The sequence below is a fragment of the Armigeres subalbatus genome, chromosome 1 (assembly GCF_024139115.2).
Source record: "Armigeres subalbatus isolate Guangzhou_Male chromosome 1, GZ_Asu_2, whole genome shotgun sequence".
NCBI classification, from domain to species: Eukaryota; Metazoa; Arthropoda; class Insecta; order Diptera; family Culicidae; genus Armigeres; species Armigeres subalbatus.
In genome coordinates, this window is record NC_085139.1 from 155209102 (window position 1) to 155228495 (window position 19394).

Sequence of the window (19394 nt, forward strand, 5' to 3'; positions counted from 1 at the left end):
AACAACTCGAAAAGTGTTCGGTACAAGGTGTGCAACTTTATGATAGACAATGCATCCGCACATGATAAAACAGTAGCATTGTTAAGCATCTGGCTGCTAATATACTCATCGCTGGAAACTGGCGGCCTCGGTTAAATTATATTTGGGTTTTCGAATCAAGAGCTAACTTTTTCTCTTTCTTTTTATTTGCTATGATTTATGTATGTTGCGTGGGAACTAGTGAAATTGATATTAAGTACGCACTCGTCGTGAGTTATGAAGATAACTTGTGGTCTGAGCAGCCGTCGGGTATGCTGCAAACGAGGTAAGCTTTAGTGCTACTTCTGCGGAGGTCTTACTCCATTCAGCCGCGGTCTTGTCAAATGGTCAAGATGAAACTCTGTTGAAATTTTTACAGCTAGGTGCGAGACCCAATTAGGCTTGAAAAGCGTTAACAACGTAGATAGCTCGAACAAGTTGAATCGTTTATATGCACTTCTAAATATTAATTCTTGGCTGTACGAGATGATAAACAGGTGCGATATGATGATGCCGATGATTGGGGGAGTGAGTCATTTAAATTCAAATAATGTATGTTGTTTTGTACGAACTGGAGTAAATATGTGTTCGCTAGTCAGCTATCTTTTGAACTAAAATATTTATTGAACCGTTCATGAGAAGTAGAAGACCTGCTGCTGCTCATCGGTAAGATAAAAGGTGCCTGGGTTTGAATCTTGGTCCGGTGGAGGACATTTTCACATGAACATGGCACAAGCAGTTCAAGCACGAAGTATGCCGCCAACAGCTACTTTGTCGCTATTAATCGCCGCTTCAATGAAAGAACCATTCATTTCGATTTTGACATCAACGCATCTGGATTTCGGCATTATTTGATTAGACATTTTAATGATTGTCAACGCTTAAAATAGTTATAAAGTTTGATTTACATCTATATACATAAAAACGAATTTCTGTCTGTCTGAACCTTATAGCCTCGGAAACTATTGAACCGATCGGCGTGAAAATTTGTATGCAGAGGTTTTTGGGGCCGGGGAAGGTTCTTAAGATGGTTCGAGACACCTCCCCGCTTTGGAAAGGAGGGCTTCCATACAATTTTAGGCGAAACGAAGTTCGTCGGGTCTGCTAGTAAATGAATAAATATACGGATATACAAATGGTAACTTAGTTTAAATACTTCATAGTTAATAATTGTGGAAGGAGCTTGAGCTTGAGCTTGATTGACTGCTCGTAGTTGCTACTCCATTATGACCAGATCAGCTGTTCTTGCACAGGGAACCAACAGATGTTTGCTTGGGACTAGCACACATCTCCAATGTACAAGTACTGGTGATCTCATTTGTTAGGTCATACTGGCGCCTGCCACGTCAGAATACAAGTCAATGTAGGGAAGGGGGAGGAAATGATGATGCAATCACTCGCCCACTGCAAGCCGAATATACCTCTGCACTTACCACGAGTTCATGCGGAATTTGTTGGAATTTCTGGGTTAGGTTGGAGAGGCAGAGGTCCGTCTTGGTTAACGAGCTACCAATGTGATAGATAGGAGAAGGTAACTGATGGAATTTCTAATTGGATGTAGGAAACGAGCCCAGTCCTGGACTGGAAGTCCATTTCCAGTTCTAGCGATTGCTAGAACATGTGGAATAAAGAAAAAGATATATATATAAAGATATATATATATATAAAGATACTTTGTATACAAAGTAGGAGAATGGAACGGACCTGAGATTGAACCCACGACCTCCTGCGTATGAGGCAGAAGCAGTAGCCATATGACTACCAAGCCCGCTACATAGTTAATAATTGTGGAAGGACTTGATAAACAAAAGGGCTGCGAGGCGGCAATGCTATATGTGAGTGATGTGGCGTTGGTGAAGAAAAAAGATATAGATATACGAGGAATCGAATTATCCATTAAATATACCAGTCTTATGACTTGGTTCAATCTATAAAATGAGAAACTATAAGTTCGTTTAGTTTACAAATGCTTCATCCCCGATCACAGCAATCCTCCACGCTATTCACAGTGATGCCAAGGTGGCCAAACTGAAAAAAAAAATCATTTGAGAGCTTTAAAGGAGAAGAAAATTAAATGCAATAAAACATCTACTTTTTTCTTCTTTATTAAAGAGGCTTTCAGCTCTTGTCTGGTTCACCTCTGAAACATCTACTACCCACCGGTAGGAATCGATCCCATACCTTCCAGTACGGTGGACGAGGGCTCTACTACTACGCTACCCAGCAAAAATCCCACCTTTGCGGTGCAACCAAGACATTCTTTTCCGGAAGTGGCGCTCATGTTGTTAACGTTGATGAAACCAAACCACCCATTTGGCGCCCAAGTTGGGGTCAGAACTTTTTTGGGGGGATTGATACTTTTTATTATTATATATTCAGCATTCACTAAAATTTTAACGTGATTTCCGATAAAATGGCGAACACCCGATCGAATTTGGATGATTTCTTGTCTCAAAATTATACTAAAAGTTCTCAAAAAACATTAGTTCCACTTTCGGATCCCATACCTGACGATTATCTCGACATAGATGCGGGCGCGGTATTTGATCCTGTCGGACATCGCATTCCCCAAGCAGCACAAGTCAAGCGAAATTGGTTATAGCAACCTAATTGTGACTGAATCTGGTCACATATGAGTTACTGTAATCTATGTGCAACATGTGTGCTGCTCGGGTCAACGCTTAACGTCTTCCTAAATACCCCCTATCAAAGAATTCCCAATACTTCTTTGGAGATGTCAGCCACTAGAGCGTGATATTCGCTAGAATGGCGCTTACCGGCACCTAACCGTTTCCAAGCTGAACTGAAATCTGACTCCACTGCTTATGGTCTCATAATGTGGTTTCGGAAACATGACAGAACGCCGTCAGGCTACCGCTTCTCCTGCATTTAAAAGTGGCCAAAGTATGCAGGGGATTCCAGCTCCGTGCTCGTCGCAGATTTTCTCAGCTTAAATTCGTTTGTAATATTGATCATCAGTGCGAAAACTAATGAAAGTTTTAGTTTTAGGGCGCCAGTGTTCGGAATATGAGTCATGTTCGGGATTCGAGCCAAAACGGTACCAAAGTCCACGCTTCTAGAGGACTTGGCTTTCCGCTGGAAGAAAGTAATATAACAGCCGGAGCGAATGAGTGTCATTACGTAAGTTCATAACATCGCTCACCACGGTACTCTAAAAACCCTGAAGAAGATCCGATAGCGCTATTACTGGCCAAGAATGTCATTGTCCATTAATCTTATTTAATTAAATGATTTTTCACTGGTCCCATTTGCAAAGAATCGACGGACTCGGTAACAATTTTCGCCTCCCCACCTCCCCTGTGAACTTAACTTAACTTTACTGTTAACTTAAGTTTTAGCCGACCTTTGGAGGTATTTCAATCGACTTCTTTAGGCCCTATCCAAGGTCGCGACGAAAGGGAACGGGATTCTCGTAATGTGTGATTTTTTATCATTTCTATGGTACAGTGTACAATGGGGAAAATGTTGCATGTTTCGGGCAAAATTCATTAACTCAAAAGGCCGCTGAACGAAAATTGTGACCATAAACTTTTCTTAAACAAAATTTTCTCAGAAATCGAATGGGGGTAAATTCGGATTCGGCACGCCATTCCTAATAGGACTTTCTGGACGTTTTCCCCCAACTTCCCCCAGAACTTTGGTATTATGAACGGTATAAAAAAATTACGGCATATTTCTGATTGAATCTGAATGATTAGAATATTGTTGGGTAAGCGCAGTGTTATTCTATCTGGAGAGTATGTTAGTTTTAGGGGAATATGGGGTAAAATAGTCTCATATATTACATACATACAAATGGATTTCTGTCTGTCTGATCGTTATAGACTCGGAAACTACTGAACCATTCGGCGTGAAAGCTAGTATGCAGGGGTTTCTGGAGTCGAGAAGGTTCTTATGATACTTGGGGACCCCTCCCCCTCCTGAATAGGAGGCTTCCACATAAATAAAAAAAAATTACAGCATAACTCGATGACTAATCAAGCAAATGCAACCAAAGTTGGCATGTTAAGAGTTTTGAAGTCAAGCAATGTTTCTGTTGTGATTCGTGACCCCTCCTCCTTCTGGAAGAGGGGGCTCTCATACAAAGGAAAAATATATGTCTGCATAATTCGGAAACTGATCAAGCAAATGGAACCAAATTTGGCATGTAGTGGATATAATAGGCAAAACATGTTTCCGTAGTAGTTCGTAAGTAGTAGCTCTGTAAGGAGGGGGAGGGTCTCCCATACTAATGGAATCGAAATTTCCACATAACTCATAAATTAATCAAGCAAATGGAATCAAATTTGGTATGCTAAGATTTTTGAAGTTTGTAAATATTTCTATGCTGGTTCGTGACCCCTCCCCCTTATGGACGGGAAAGCTCTCATACAAATCAAACATAAATTTCTGCATAATTCGGAAACTAATCCAGCAAATGGAACCAAATTTGACATGTGGTGGATATAATAAGCAAGAAATGCTTCCATGGTAGTTCGTGATCCCTCCCCTCCATGGAAGGAAGGGGGAGGCTCCCAAAGTAATCAAGTAAATGGAACCAAATTTGGTATGTTAAGGTTTTTGAAGTCAAATATTTCTGTGGTGGTTTGTGACCCCTCCCCTGTTGGAAGGGGAGGCTCTCATACAAATGAATCATTTGTTTGAGAAACTGCATAAGTCCATTTTACACAATTTCGAGAAAACAACAAAAAACTGTTTTTGAACAAATTTGCACCGAATCTTTCGATTTCTTCGATACAGATCAATAGTTTTTGGCAAAACTCAACACCCTGGGGCACTTCTGGTGCAAAAACTGTAAGCAGTACTCCACAATTGCTCTTCAAAGTGCGTGGACATATGTAGTTTCTCAAACAAACGAAAAAAAAATCATACATTCCTGAACAAAAATTTTTTTTTCGTATTTTTTGCCAGAAAACGTATTTTTGGACGAGGATTCAGAATATATAAAAATCTCATTTTGGCCAAAAATGTTACATATGCAGTTTCTCAAACAAACGGTTCAAATGTTCTTCATTGCAGCTAAAGACATTGAAGATGCGATTGAATACTTGAATGCAGATTTGCATATTAGCATATTATTTAATATTAGTAAATCAAAATATATGATTATTTCTCGAAATCATTCAATTGATAATGTCTCGATGAAAAGTGATGACGAGACACTGCGTACGAGAAATTAAATATCTTGGCATGATTATTGATGATAAATTGAAATTTGACCAACATATTGACAGTGATGAACTTAATTTTAAAATTAAAAAATCACTTAAATAAAGAAAAAAAAAACAACATATTGACAATGTCATCAAGATACAATTATCGAGATTGCAGCGTTTGCAGAATAAGATAATGCGTTTCATTTTGAGATGTAGCAGATTCACAGATACCAGATTCAGATTGGGTGAATACGATGAAAACATTGCAAAAGCCTTGAATGATCTCATAGATACCGTGGGCTGAACTGCAGATCGTTTTGGAGTACCTTGAGCATCCCGTGTTCAAGAAAATTGGGTTTGCATGATGCATATATGCTTATAAAACCAGATTGTATGAATATCGACGATGAGGACATTGGCTAAAGCCTTGATTGATCTGATAGATACCTTGGGCTGAACTTCAGAACGTTTTGGAGTACTTTAAGCATCTCGTATTCAAGAAAATAAATCACAGGCATAACGAACTATCAAACAATGTGATTTAGGATTCTCACACAGATTCATTTGCATGCTCTCAGAAGCGAAATCCGGTTTCGGATATCAGGGTCTTCAGGGTATAGTCAAACATTACCTCTGATAGTTTTTCTGCAAAGCCAACAGTTTTGTTGAAGAAAGTGGGGAACTATCGCTCTTCTGTGATTTTTCAAAGCCAATTCGTTTTTTCACAGACGTTTACATGCCGCAATTTATTCCATTTGCTTGATTAGTTCTCGAGTTATGCGGAAACTCCTGTTTCATTTGTATAACACCCCTTCTCCCCTTCTAAAGGTGGAAGGGGTCACGAACCACCACAGAAACATTTCCTGCCTTCAAAAACCTTTACATACCAAATTTGGTTCCATTTGCATGATTAGTTTTTGAGTTATGTGGAAATTTCGATTCCATTAAAAGCGGGCTTGGTAGTCATATGGCTACTGCTTCTGCCTCATACGCAGGAGGTCGTGGGTTCAATCCCAGGTCCGTTATATTCTCCTACTTTCTATCTTTCTCTTTATTTCTCATGTTCTAGCAATCGCTAGAACTGGAAATGGACTTCTATACCGTTTCCATTACTATTTCTATACCTTCAACTTGAGTATTCTAACAGTAATCTGCTAGAATTGGAAATGAACTATAGAGCTCGTTTCCTACATCCAATTAGAAATTCCATCAGTTACCTTCTCCTATCTATCACATTGGCAGCTCGTTAACCAAGACGGACCTCTGCCTCTCCAACCTAACCTAGAAATTCCAACAAATTCCGCATGAACTCGTGGTAAGTGCAGAGGTATATTCGGCTTGCAGTGGGCGAGTGATTGCATCATCATTTCCTCCCCCTTCCCTACATTGACTTGCATTCTGACGTGGCAGGCGCCAGTATGACCTAAACAAATGAGATCACCAGTACTTGTACATTGAAGATGTGTGCTAGTCCCAAGCAAACATCTGTTGGTTCCCTGTGCAAGAACAGCTGATCTGGTCATAATGGAGTAGCAACTACGAGCAGTCAATCAAGCTCAAGCTCAAGCTATGTGGAAATTTCGATTCCAATAATATGGGAGCCCTCCCACCTCCTTGCAGAGAGGGGAGGGCTCACGAACTACCACGGAAACATTTTTTGCCTATTATATCCACCACATGGCATTGCCTATCATATCCACCAATTTGGTTCAATTTGCTTGATCAGTTTCCGAATTATGCAGACATTTATGTTTCATTTGTATGAGAGCCCCCCTTCCAGAAGAGGGAGGGGTCAAGGATCACAACAGAAACATTTCTTGACTTCAAAAACCTTAACATGTCAACTTTGCTTGCATTTGCTTGATTAGTCCTCGAGTTATGCTGTAATTTTTTTTTATTTATAAGGAAGCCCCCCATTTAGGAGGGGGAGGGGTCTCCAAGTATCATAAGAACCTTCTCGACTCCAAAAACCTCTGCATACTAGTTTTCACGCCGAATGGTTCAGTAGTTTCCGAGTCTATAATGATCAGACAGACAGACAGAAATCCATTTGTATGTATGTAATATATGAGACTATTTTACCCCATATTCCCCTAAAACTAACATACTCTCCAGATAGAATAACACTGCGCTTACCCAACAATATTCTAATCATTCAGATTCAATCAGAAATATGCCGTAAACTGCTTATAACGGCTGCATTCCGTTCATAATACCAAAGTTCTGGGGGAAGTTGGGGGAAAACGTCCAGAAAGTCCTATTAGGAATGGCGTGCCGAATCCGAAATTACCCCCATTCGATTCCTGGGAAAATTTTGTTTAAGAAAAGTTCTTGGTCACAATTTTCGTTCAGCGGCCTTTTGAGTTATTGAATTTTGCCCGAAACATGCAACATTGTCCCCATTGTGCAGTGTATGGAAGGTCGAAACTGCACCAGGTGCCTTTTCTGCGTACAGTGATCTGGAGCGGGCTGCGAAATGGTGAGTTGACATCCGGGAAGGGGCGCCTAACATAGCTCTGGTCCTCACAAGTTCCAATACTCACGCTTCCACGGGTCTTCCGATGACAATTGACCGCCAGCTAAGGGTTGCGTACTTAGCTGGTAGTGCAGCCTGTTGTCCTTCTGACATCAGCTAGAGTGAGAGGGTGCGTACTGTGGGGTCTGCCTAGGATGTGGTGGGGTTCGACAGTGGGCTCTGTTGAACTTCTATAAAAAGCTGCATGTGTCCCCAAGCAGGCCCTATCAAAGCGACCGTGTGCCGCTCAAAGCGCACTAGCCTAGTCCTGGTGTTGGGTGGGACTTTAAACAAATATGACCCGACTGATCGAGCGTCTGTCCACCAAGGAGGTGCGGCTCCAACAGCGTCTGTTCTGGCATCCAGCGGCTGAGTATGAAATGCTATTCCCCGGAAGCTATACCTAAGATGGCAGCCCCATCCCGGTGGATAGGGAACCTTGGGCCAATAACCTACTGTTCCCGAAACATCAATTTGTTCGAGAATCCGATAATGAAAGAATACGGACTGATTTTACGGCGACGACTCTTAGCGCGAAACAACGGACACGAATAGGAACATGGAACGTTTTAACCCTAGCCCAGCAGGGTAAATTGGCACAACTTGGAGCGAAGGAGCGAAGAGAAGCCAAAGCCGCGATAGAGCGATCGAAAACCAGAGGAGCCAAAGTCTTAGCCCGTCAACGATACGCGGCTCTTGAGAAGGAAGTAAAACGCTCATGTCGACGGGACAAGCGAGCGTGGGCAGACTCTCTGGCCGACGAAGGAGAGAGAGCCGCCGCAACCGGGGACATTCGCCTCCTCTACGATATCTCACGACGCTTAAGCGGGGCGAAGATGAATGCAACGATGCCTGTGAAAGACGCGAATGATCAGTTATTGACCGACCCAACTGACCAGCTGAAACGCTGGTTGGAGCACTTCGAACAACTTTTTCAAGTGCCAGCCAGGCCATCACCACCTCGGCATGATCTGCCTAGGATCCGACGTATAACACGCGTCAATACCGAAGCTCCATCACTGCTAGAGATTCAAACAGCCATCCAAAGCATGAAATCGAATAAAGCCCCAGGGTCGACCGCATATCAGCCGAGATGCTCAAAGCTGACCCCATGACAGCCGTTCAACTACTGCATCGTTTATTTCGTAATATCTGGGGCACCGCAACTTTCCCGGTCGACTGGATGCAAGGTATCTTAGTGAAGGTGCCCAAAAGGGTGACCTGACTGTATGCGATAACTGGCGAGGCATTATGTTGCTGTGTACCGTTCTCAAAGTTCTGTGCAAAATTATCCTAGCCCGGATTCAGGAGAAGATCGATGCGACTCTCCGGCGGCAGCAAGCCGGATTCCGTGCCGGAAGATCCTGTGTGGACCATATTGTCACGCTCCGCATCATTTTGGAGCAGGTCAACGAATTCCAAGAGTCCCTTTACTTGGTATTCATTGACTACGAAAAAGCTTTCGACCGTCTCAATCACGAGAATATGTGGGGCGCCCTGAGACGCAGGAGGGGTCCCTGAGAAAATCATCGGCCTCATCGAAGCACAGTACGATGCATTTTCGTGTAGAGTGCTGCACAATGGGGTCCTGTCTGACCCTATCCGGGTCGTAGCTGGTGTGAGGCAAGGATGTATTCTATCACCGTTACTGTTCCTCATCGTAATCGATGAGATTCTGGTAGATGCGATTGACCGTGAACCAAACCGCGGGCTGTTATGGCAGCCTATAACCATGGAGCACCTAAACGACTTCGAATTGGCGGATGACGTTGCACTACTCGCGCAACGGCGCTCTGATATGCAGAGTAAGCTCAACGACCTTGCCGATCGCTCCTCCTCGGCAGGTTTAGTCATCAACGTCAACAAAACCAAATCGTTGGATGTAAACACGGTGACTCCTTCCAGTTTCACAGTAGCCGGGCAACCAGTGGAGAATGTTGAAAGCTTCCAATATCTTGGTAGCCAAATGGCGTCAGACGGCGGTACCAAGATCGACATAGGCGCACGGATCAAGAAAGCAAGGGCTGCCTTTGCGAGTTTAAGAAATATCTGGAAAAACAGGCAGATAAGTGAATGCACCAAAATACGAATTTTCAACTCTAACGTGAAATCTGTGCTGTTATACGCTAGCGAAACATGGTGTGTATCAGTGGAGAACACTCAACGGCTGCAGGTGTTCATTAACAGATGCCTGCGGTATATAATTCGGGCCTGGTGGCCTCACAACTGGATCTCAAACAACGAGCTCCATCGTCGTTGTCACCAGAGGCCGATAACAACAGAAATTCGGGATCGGAAGTGGGGCTGGGTCGGCCACACTCTACGTAGGGGCGGAAACGAAATCTGTAAGCAAGCATTAGACTGGAACCCAGCGGGACATCGCAGCAGAGGCAGACCCAGAGGCTCATGGCGGCGAAGCCTCAATAAAGAAATAAAAGAAGTCGACCGAAATCTAACCTGGTAACAGGTTAAAGCGATAGCCGGGCATCGCTCAGGATGGAGATCTTTCAAGTCGGCCCTTTGCACCACCGGAGGTGTACAGGATCCATAAGTAAGTAAGTAAGTAAGTGATCTGGAGCAGTGGGGTATTCTTGCGCAGACGTCGTTGAAAAATAGCGCAAACAGCGTGGGTCCACGATTGCTACCTTGGGGTGCGCCTGACGAATGGGGACAACATGAGCCAATTTTGACATTCAGTACGCGGTCCCGTAGGTATGAATTTCACCAATTCAGGAGTGCGCCACCTATGCCGAGCTTGTTCAGCTTTGATATCAGAATATCGTGATTAAGACAGTCAAATGCTGCTTTCAGGTCTGTATAAACTGCGTCTACTTATGTTTTTCGATCCATGCTACGAAGCACGAACGAGGTAAACTCAACCAGATTCGATGTTACGTAGTGCTTTGGGTTGAATCCATGTTGTTTAGTACTTATGTAGTTTCTAGAACTGTGCAGCAAAGACTCGTTAGCTAACACTTCTAAAAGTTGAGATGTTGAACAGAGTGAAGTACTTCCTCGATAGTTACAAATGTCACGACGATCCCCTTTTTGGAAATAGGAAACATGAATGGAGCTTTCCATTGCTCCGGGAATGTCCAGGACGATAATGACAGGTTGAAAATGTGGCGAAGAAGATCTAACAGCTGATCAATGCATCTTTTCAACACGCATGTTGGTATGCCATCCGGACCAGGTTTTAGTTTTTCGAAGCTTTTACGATATCTCCATCGCTAACTTGCAGATTATTGTGGCAGACAGTATCTGGGGTGACATCCATAGTTGCTAATTCTTTATCAGATTCTGATAGGGAATCATTGGCGAAACGGTAGAAACGAAACGAAACGAAACGGTGTACTGGTGGTAGTTTCGTTGAACATGGAGACTGGAAGGCCGTTATCCTTCTTCTTGCTGTTTACAAAGCTCCAGAACTTTTTGGAATGTCTGCGAAGCTCGGATTCCGCGTTACGAGTGCACCGTTGACATAGGCGACTATTTTCCCTCCTATAAATGTTACTAATGAAATGGAGCTGTTTACGTGTAACATAACATCTGTTTTTACGGAATTCCCTTAAAGCAGCTTTTCTGCGTGATTTTAGACGTAGTAGTTTTGAAGTACTCCATGGAAGGCTTCGTTTAGGTTGACATTTTGGAACAATGTCTTGGAGAACTCTAATATCTTGGATGTGTATATGCGAACCGCGTCATTAACGTAATGTAATGGTTTATTATAATTATCTTTATTAGTAAGGTTTTCGGCCCTTTGTCGGTTCACCTCGTTAATGTAATGGTCTCCGACCAGTCGATTTCAGCAAGACGAACATTAAATAGCTTGTAATTGATTTTGTCGAAGTTCAATGCAGCGGGGTCAAAAGGGTCTGATGCATACATAAAGTTTTCAGTGCGAATTACAATGTCCAAAGATGAATGGTGGCTATCTTCAGGAAGAAGGGGGTATACTGCGCGGTTAATAGAGATTACTTCTTTACCATTATTGTTCACGAAGACCAGGTCTAAAATCCTACCAACACTATTGCGTGACTCGTTGATCTGAAATAGATTCGCAGAATATAAGCTCAAAATAATTTTCTTAACAAGTGAATCAAAGTTGATTTTATCTTGATACCAGTTGATACATGAAAAGTTGTAATCACCACATACTTGATGGTCGTATCCGTTATCTTTAAGAGAAGAAGAAACATGTTCAACAGATTGTGGATGTGCATCAAGTACATTCAAGTTTTTCTTCATACCAGCTTTAAGCTGCAAAAGTAGAGGGAGTCTCGTTTTGACCGTCATCCAGTGCGGTTGGTTTTGCGCTCTACTTTTGTGCGGTGATTCGCACAAAAATAGAACAATAGAACCAGTGCAGTGACCGCGGTCGAAACAAATGTGTAGTGCAATAAAATTAGTTGAAAAAGTGCTGCAGCAGCAGGAGACGCGCGCATGTTCGTGCATGCCAGGGCTGATCAATTGTTATCAAGGGCAATGCCCTTGCTAATATTTCGATCAAGCCTATGTGTTGGGAATCTTCCCGTTTGCACCCGCGGAAACTTATTCGGAACGCGAATAATTACACTTTGTGATACGGTCACTAGTGAAATTTATTTCCACCGAAAAACACTTAATTGTGGACTGTAAATAACTTTATTGATCTACGAGGTCGTACGGTCGACCGATAGCAACACCGGCGGCGGTTGGGAGATAACTAACTATCGCTACCTATCAGTGATGCTGCGAGAGCGCATCACTGATCGCCTATCTCTCGATTCGCACATATCAGCTGGTTTTCGCATTTTTGCACATCGCACGGCCGTCGCTACGCAGCTGAGTGCTTCACAGTGGCGTACCGTGTTTGTGCCCTTACTTGCTTTAACATTCCGGCCGCCTTGAGTTTACTCGAAATAATTAAAACTAATTTACATTATAACTACTTCAATAGTTCAAAAACAACAAACAACAAGACCAACTCTCGACGACTTCAACCTCGATCACTTTCTTGTGCTCCCGTGAGGTGAGCTTGACCGTCCATCAAGTCAGGCTTCTGCTTCCTGTCCTTGTTCGCTGATCTCGATTGTTCCTGATGACTTCCGCCAGCACCGCTGTTTACGTACTTCCACTGCGCCGATGGAATCGCTCCTCCGTGTCCTGTCGAAGAAGAAAACGACTTGATTCCGGAACACAAACTGAAGATGGGAAACATAACTTGGCTGTCGCCCCCTGGCGATAACAGACGAAAACTCTCTGCGCTTGCCAAAGTGTGCCCCAATGGGGGCGTGAGATACTTAGTGGAAGTCGTGTTGCAGTGAACCAGCTTTCATCCAGGATTGCACTCGAGGTACTCCGAGGGGAACGTCGATCCGAGCTATCTGTGTCGAGTTGGTGATCCTGATGGAAGGGAAATCGATTGGCTTCCGAAATACTTCTTAATACTAACGAAACGTAACTTGGTATGCGGCCCCTGGCATATGCAACATGATATGTCGCTATCCGCCATTTTGCCCCACATGGGGCCATACTTAGCTGATTTGATCTTCAATGATCCGAATGATAACCGCATACCAGGAGGCCGATGTTGATCCGCATCTGTCAAAACAAAACAGCGATTTGGATCCGAATTCAAGAATGGAGAATTATAACACGTAACTTGCGCATCGCCCCCTCAGCAGATGTGGCTGGATTGCCACTATAATGCCAACGGTTGCCCCAAATGGGGGCGTACATAACTTTGTTGTAGATTGGTGATGAGGCGATGACGTATTCTGGAACAGATGTCGATTCCTCCCAGGCATGGTGAATTCTGTTCTGGAGAACACATCAGAATGTTCCCAGACTTGCAGTAGAAATATACATGAAATTGGGGTTGCCCCCTGGATGCCTTAAGATGCCCCGTACGGGGGCGAAAAATACTTATTGCTGGCGTGTTGGTTCATCGGTCTGGTTGTCCCTGATGGGCAGAATACAAATTTTGGAGATTGCCCGGCGATATTGACCCTCCTTTGTGCGAACGGTGACAACCCTCACGTTTTCATCTTGCCCTGGATGGATCTCGGTCACGCGTCCCAGTCGCCACTTGAGAGGTGGAATATTATCCTCTTTCAATAGAACCATAGTTCCAACGTTCAAGTTGTTCCGGTGCTTTGTCCACTTGTTGCGACTCTGAAGATTCGACAGATAGTCAGTTGACCATCGTCTCCAGATAATTTGGTTGAACCGCTGCATCATCTGCCACCTGGAGAGTCTGTTCTCCGGTAGCTCCAGAAGTCTAGGTTCCGGCATCGCAGTGAGCGGACGCTGCACCAGGAAATGACCTGGAGTTAATGCTTCCAAATCGTTCGGGTCGTTGCTAAGCGGAGTCAAAGGTCTCGAATTGAGGCATGCCTCTATTTGAGCTACGATGGTGTGCATCTCATCAGGTTTCAGCATCCTGTTACCAATGACCCTTTTCATATGGCCCTTCAGCGATTTCACCGCAGCTTCCCACAAGCCGCCAAAATTGGGTGACTTGGCCGGTATGAACTTGAAGGTTATCGAGTCTCTTGAGGTTTCTGCGCAAAGCTGCTCTTGAAGTTGCTGTCGCTGAAACATGCGGTCTAACTCACTCAGCTGCCTCCGTGCTCCAACGAAATTTGTCGCATTGTCGCAGTAGATTTCGATTGGCTTCCCACGTCTGGCGACGAATCTTCTCAGAGCGGCAAGGAATGCTTCTGTAGTTAGGTCCATAACTACCTCGATGTGTACGGCTTTGCACGCCATGCAAACGAACACGCAGAGGTAACATTTCACAGGAGCGCCTTTCCTCGTTGCAGGCTGCAGTTCGAAGGGTCCACAGTAGTCAATTCCCACCCGTTGGAAGGCAGGAGCAGGCGAAACTCTCTCAATCGGCAAATCTCTCATCAGCTGCTCGTGAACCGTTGGTTTCGCTCTAAAACATTTGACGCATTCATGCGTCACCCTTTTGGCCAAGTTTCTCACACTCAGTGGCCAAAATCTTTCCCGTATGCATGATATCATCAACTGAGGCCCTGCATGGAGCAGTCGGTGATGGTAGTCGATTACAATTAGCTTCGTTAAAGGATGGCGGCTATCCAGGATAATCGGGTGTCTGCGCCCTCGCGAAACTGGAGCATTTCCAAGCCGGCCGCCAACGCATAGTGTCCCATCAACCATTATCGGGTTAAGGTTTCGGAGCTTCGATGTTGTTCTGACTTCATTTTTTGACGCAAGATCAGACAATTCCAGCGGAAAGCATTCCGATTGGGCGAGTTGCACCAAAACTAGTAATGCTGCTTCGTGTTCGGCGGCTGTTATGATGCCGCACCTTCGCTGAAATTTGTTTCGTGGTTTGCAGTTGAACGAGAACCGACGGATCCAAGCAGTTATGCGTATAGTATTCAGCAGAGTCGATCGCAGCGTGAAGATTTCATTTGGAGGCAGAATCTGTAGAACGGCTGACAGTAGCGGTCTTTCTTCCAGGGTCACCGAATCGAATTGCTGTTCTGGAGCCAGCGTGCTTACTGGCCAATACTGTGTATCCATTTTCAACCAATCTGGTCCAGTCCACCACAGGGAACTGTCCGCTATTTGAGCTGGAGTTGCTCCTCTCGATATTATATCCGCAGGATTCTCGATCCCCGGAACATGGTTCCAAGAACCATCCTTTGTGGTGTGCTGTATCTCCGATACACGGTTGGCCACGAAAGCTTGCCATCTTGACGGGTGTGAGGAAATCCAGCATTTGACAATTGTAGAATCAGTCCAGAAAAATGACTTCGCTTCAATCGCCAAGCTGGTTGAGACAAATTCGTACAAGTGCGCCAACAGTAGCGCTGCAGATAGCTCCAGCCTGGGCGTGGACTGCCTTTTCTTTTTTCTGCTGAGATCCTCCAATGGCGCAATCCTAGATTTTGCCATCAGCAGGTTGACGGTAATATTTCCGTTTCGGTCCATACAGCGCAAATAAACCGCTGCACCGTACGCCTTATCGCTTGCATCGCTGAATCCATGGAACTCGCACGAGATAATGTCTTTACCTAAACCGATTCACCGAGGAACAGATACCGTGTCCAACTCTCGAAGATTGGTTCTGAACTCCAACCATCGTGACTGAAGTTCTTCGCTGAGTGGCTCATCCCACGAGTATTTTCCCTTCCACAACTCTTGAAGGAATATTTTCCCCTGGACAACCACCGGACCAACTAACCCATATGGATCAAACAAACGAGCTATCTCTGATAGCACCACACGGTGCGTGATTGGCCCACTTGGCCTCAGATCAGGAACTTTGATCCATAGCGTGTCGGTAGCTGGCTCCCAGGTAATGCCCAGAGTCTTGACAGTTGTCTTTTCGTCCAAGTCCAGAAGTTCACGATCGTCTCTCAGATGGGAAGGAATCGTTCTCAAAATCTGCGAATTGTTGGAATTCCACTTTCTCAGGTTGAATCCTGACCCCTTCAGAAGCTCCAGAACTTCCTTGCACAGTAGAATGCCTTCTTCGATGGTATGCGATCCTGCTAGCATGTCGTCCACATAGAAGCTCCGTTTGACCACCCTAGATCCAACGGGATAGCGATCCGCTCCTTCTTCGGCACACTGGTTTAGGCACCGAGTAGCCAGGTAGGGTGCTGATGACGTACCATACGTCACAGTGGTGAGCTTAAACGTCCGCAATGGCTCCTGGGACGTATCTCTCCAGAATATTTTGTGCAGCTGCTGATCCTGCTCGCTTTGCCATACCATCCGGTACATTTTCTCCGCGTCTCCAACAATAGCATATTTAAACATGCGAAACCGCAACAGGATACTTCGGAGATCATCTTGAACAACAGGTCCCACCATCAAGACGTCATTCAATGACACACCAGAATCAGTAGCGCAGGATGCATCGAAAACTACTCTTAGTTTTGTAGTCGTGCTGTCGGGCTTCAGCACTGCGTGGTGCGGGATATAATATTCCGGAGCAGAAACTTCATCTTCGCTGCCGTTTACGACTTCTTGCATATGCCCCATTTGCAAGTATTCGTGCATGAAAGCTGTGTATAGCGCCTTCATTTCTGTGTTGGCGTCCAACCGTTTCTCCATTGACAGGAAACGTTTCTTTGCTATCAGCTTCGATTTTCCCAACTTCTCGATCATGTTCTTTCTCTTCGGCAGCGTTACTCGAAATTTGCCATCTGAATCTCTGGTAGTTGTCTCCTTAAAAATAGCTTCGCATGCAGACTCCTCGATGGACAGACAGCTCTTCGTGCGACATGATTCCAGCTCCCAGAACCTCGCTAGTTCCTCACGGAGTTCTTCCGTAGTCACAGGCGCAGAGGCTACCGTGTTGTAGCTGACCACAGAGGCATCTGGAATACTTCCGGCAACAATCCATCCCAGCTGTGTGTTCCGAAGAATCAATCCCGAACCAGGGAGCTTTCGCTGTGAGTCCAAAAGGAGGTCGTAGAAGATAACCGCACCCAAAATCACGTCAACCGCCCCAGACTCGTTGAAGTTTGGATCCGCCAGAGAAATTCCCTCCGGTAAATGACACGAGGAAATATCGAAGCTTTGCTGCGGCAGGTTCGACGTAATCTTTGACAGCACATAGAACTTCAGTTCACACGACACGTACGACGAATTGCACGAAGAAATTGTAGCTAACACTGCTTGCTTGCTGACAGACGAACAACCACCCACACCTTTCACAGGCAAATTTTCTCGATCTCGCTGGAACTTCAACTTCTGAGACAACGACTCGGACATAATACAGATCTGTGAACCGTTGTCCAGCAAAGCGCGAGCAAATACGGTGTTTCCGTGACGATCACCAAGTTTCACGATAGCGGTAGACAGAAGCACAATGCTTGACTGATGGTGTGTTTCGGATGTTGTAGCAGTGTGGTGTATTGTAGGAGTATTGGTGGGAGGTATCAAGCGTGCATACTGCGAAGATGTACTTGGTGTTTGTGTAGGCTGTGGGTTGTTGTGTGAATTGTTCCGGGTTTGGGCCTGATGTGAGTGCTGTGACGGTGGGTTCGCGACTTGAGGTCTCTTCGTTTGAACTTGGGAGGAGGGTTGGCTTGAAGTTTGCTCCTGGCTTACCGGAGCGACGTATGGATGGAGCATATAATGATGATTTCCTCCGCATTTGCCACAAGCAGACCTCGAACAATCCATGACAAAGTGTCCAGATCGCAGACACTGCAGACACAATCCAAGCTTCCGCACGATCATCTTCCTATCGATGACCTTCATTTTCCCGAAGCGTCTACACTGCTCAATGGAATGCGATCCACCGTTGCAGACTTGGCAAATCGCATCAGATGACACTGCAGCATGAACCACTTGACTCTTAACCGGCCTCTTGAACTCGATGCTCCTTCGCGCTGACGTGGACTGAAGAATAGCGCAGTGTTTCTCCAGGAACTCCACCATGGGCTTGTACGATGGAATGTCCTTTGAACTGTGATGCGTTTCCCAGTGTCGCATCGTATCGTCATCAAGCTTCTGGGAAAGCATGAACGCGAGTAGCGTACCCCAGTTGTCGGTAATCTCTCCTAGCTTCTCCAGCTGCTGCAAATTGACCCTAAATGTCGTTAGGAGATGATTCAATCCCTGGTAGCCTTCCACCTTCATCGGAGCAACCGCGAAAATGGCTCTCAAGTGTTCTTGAGCAATCAGCTTGTGATTCTCGTATTTGGCCTCCAGAGTGGCCCAAGCAAGGGCGTAGTTTGCAGAGCTGACCTGGATTTGGTTGATCTGGAGTTGAGCTTCATCCTTCAATGACGTTCGAAGATAGTTGAACTTGTCAATGCAATTCAACTGATTGTTGTCATGGATCAATGACTTGAAATTGTCCCGGAAGTTGATCCATTCAGAAAGCTTGCCAGAGAAAGTGGGCAGCCTCAGCTCTGGATACTTTATCCGTGACGGCTGACACGCTTCGCCTACCGTTTGCCGTCCCGACACATCTCCAGCGTTTCCGACCGTCTTCGAAAATAACTGCTGCTTCAGTCTGAAGTATTTATTCTCAAACTCCTTAAAGATTTCTTCGTTCTCCCTCTTCCGAGCCTCAGCCATGTCCTGCGGTCTTCTTTCACCGGATTCATCCTTAGCTGCATCCTGTATATCCAGATCGTCGGTTTGAACCTCAATTTGTACTCGCACTTCACAATACTTGTCGTACACTTCGTCAAGTTTCTGCATGCGAAACTGCACTACGCACTTATCACGCACTTCGTCATACGCTTCCAAGAACTCCTCAATGTTCTCCATAGTAATCCACGCATGACGCTCCTGCTTCACAAGAGCTCGTAAATCGGACACTGGCATTTTGCTTGAATCACTTCACTTCAAAATTCACAACTCACTCCCGAGACCTCAAGCGACCGAGCGAATTGACAGACAGGCAAAAATTGTCAAAAGTGAATCAATCACTTCTTAGCAATCTCAGGTGACTTCAAAAGGAAATAGATCATAAAAACTGGAGAATCACAACTTATTCCCCACTGTGCTCTACTGGGTATGTACAACTTGCATGCAATTTTATGCTCCACACGAGCATGAAACAATCTACCTCAGTAGAGTTTCTATGTCTGGTGACAAAATAAATCAATCCAGACACCTCAACCACACAATCTCTCACACAGGCTACTTATCTCGTATCGGCGATCTCCAGATGTCCACCCCAGGCCCTGGGTTCGGTT

At 44.9% G+C, this 19394-nt stretch overlaps 1 protein-coding gene across 1 annotated transcript; it reads right to left on the reverse strand.

Annotated features, from left to right (window-relative positions):
- Positions 1–13617: 13617 nt before the first annotated feature.
- On the reverse strand, positions 13618–19020 carry LOC134206648 (uncharacterized). The gene is made up of 2 exons (XM_062682376.1): positions 15755–19020; positions 13618–15703 (listed from the first exon to the last, which is right to left on the reverse strand). Exons 1-2 carry the CDS (start codon positions 19018–19020, stop codon positions 13618–13620), a joined length of 5352 nt encoding a protein of 1783 aa, XP_062538360.1.
- Between the last annotated feature and the right edge of the window lie 374 nt (positions 19021–19394).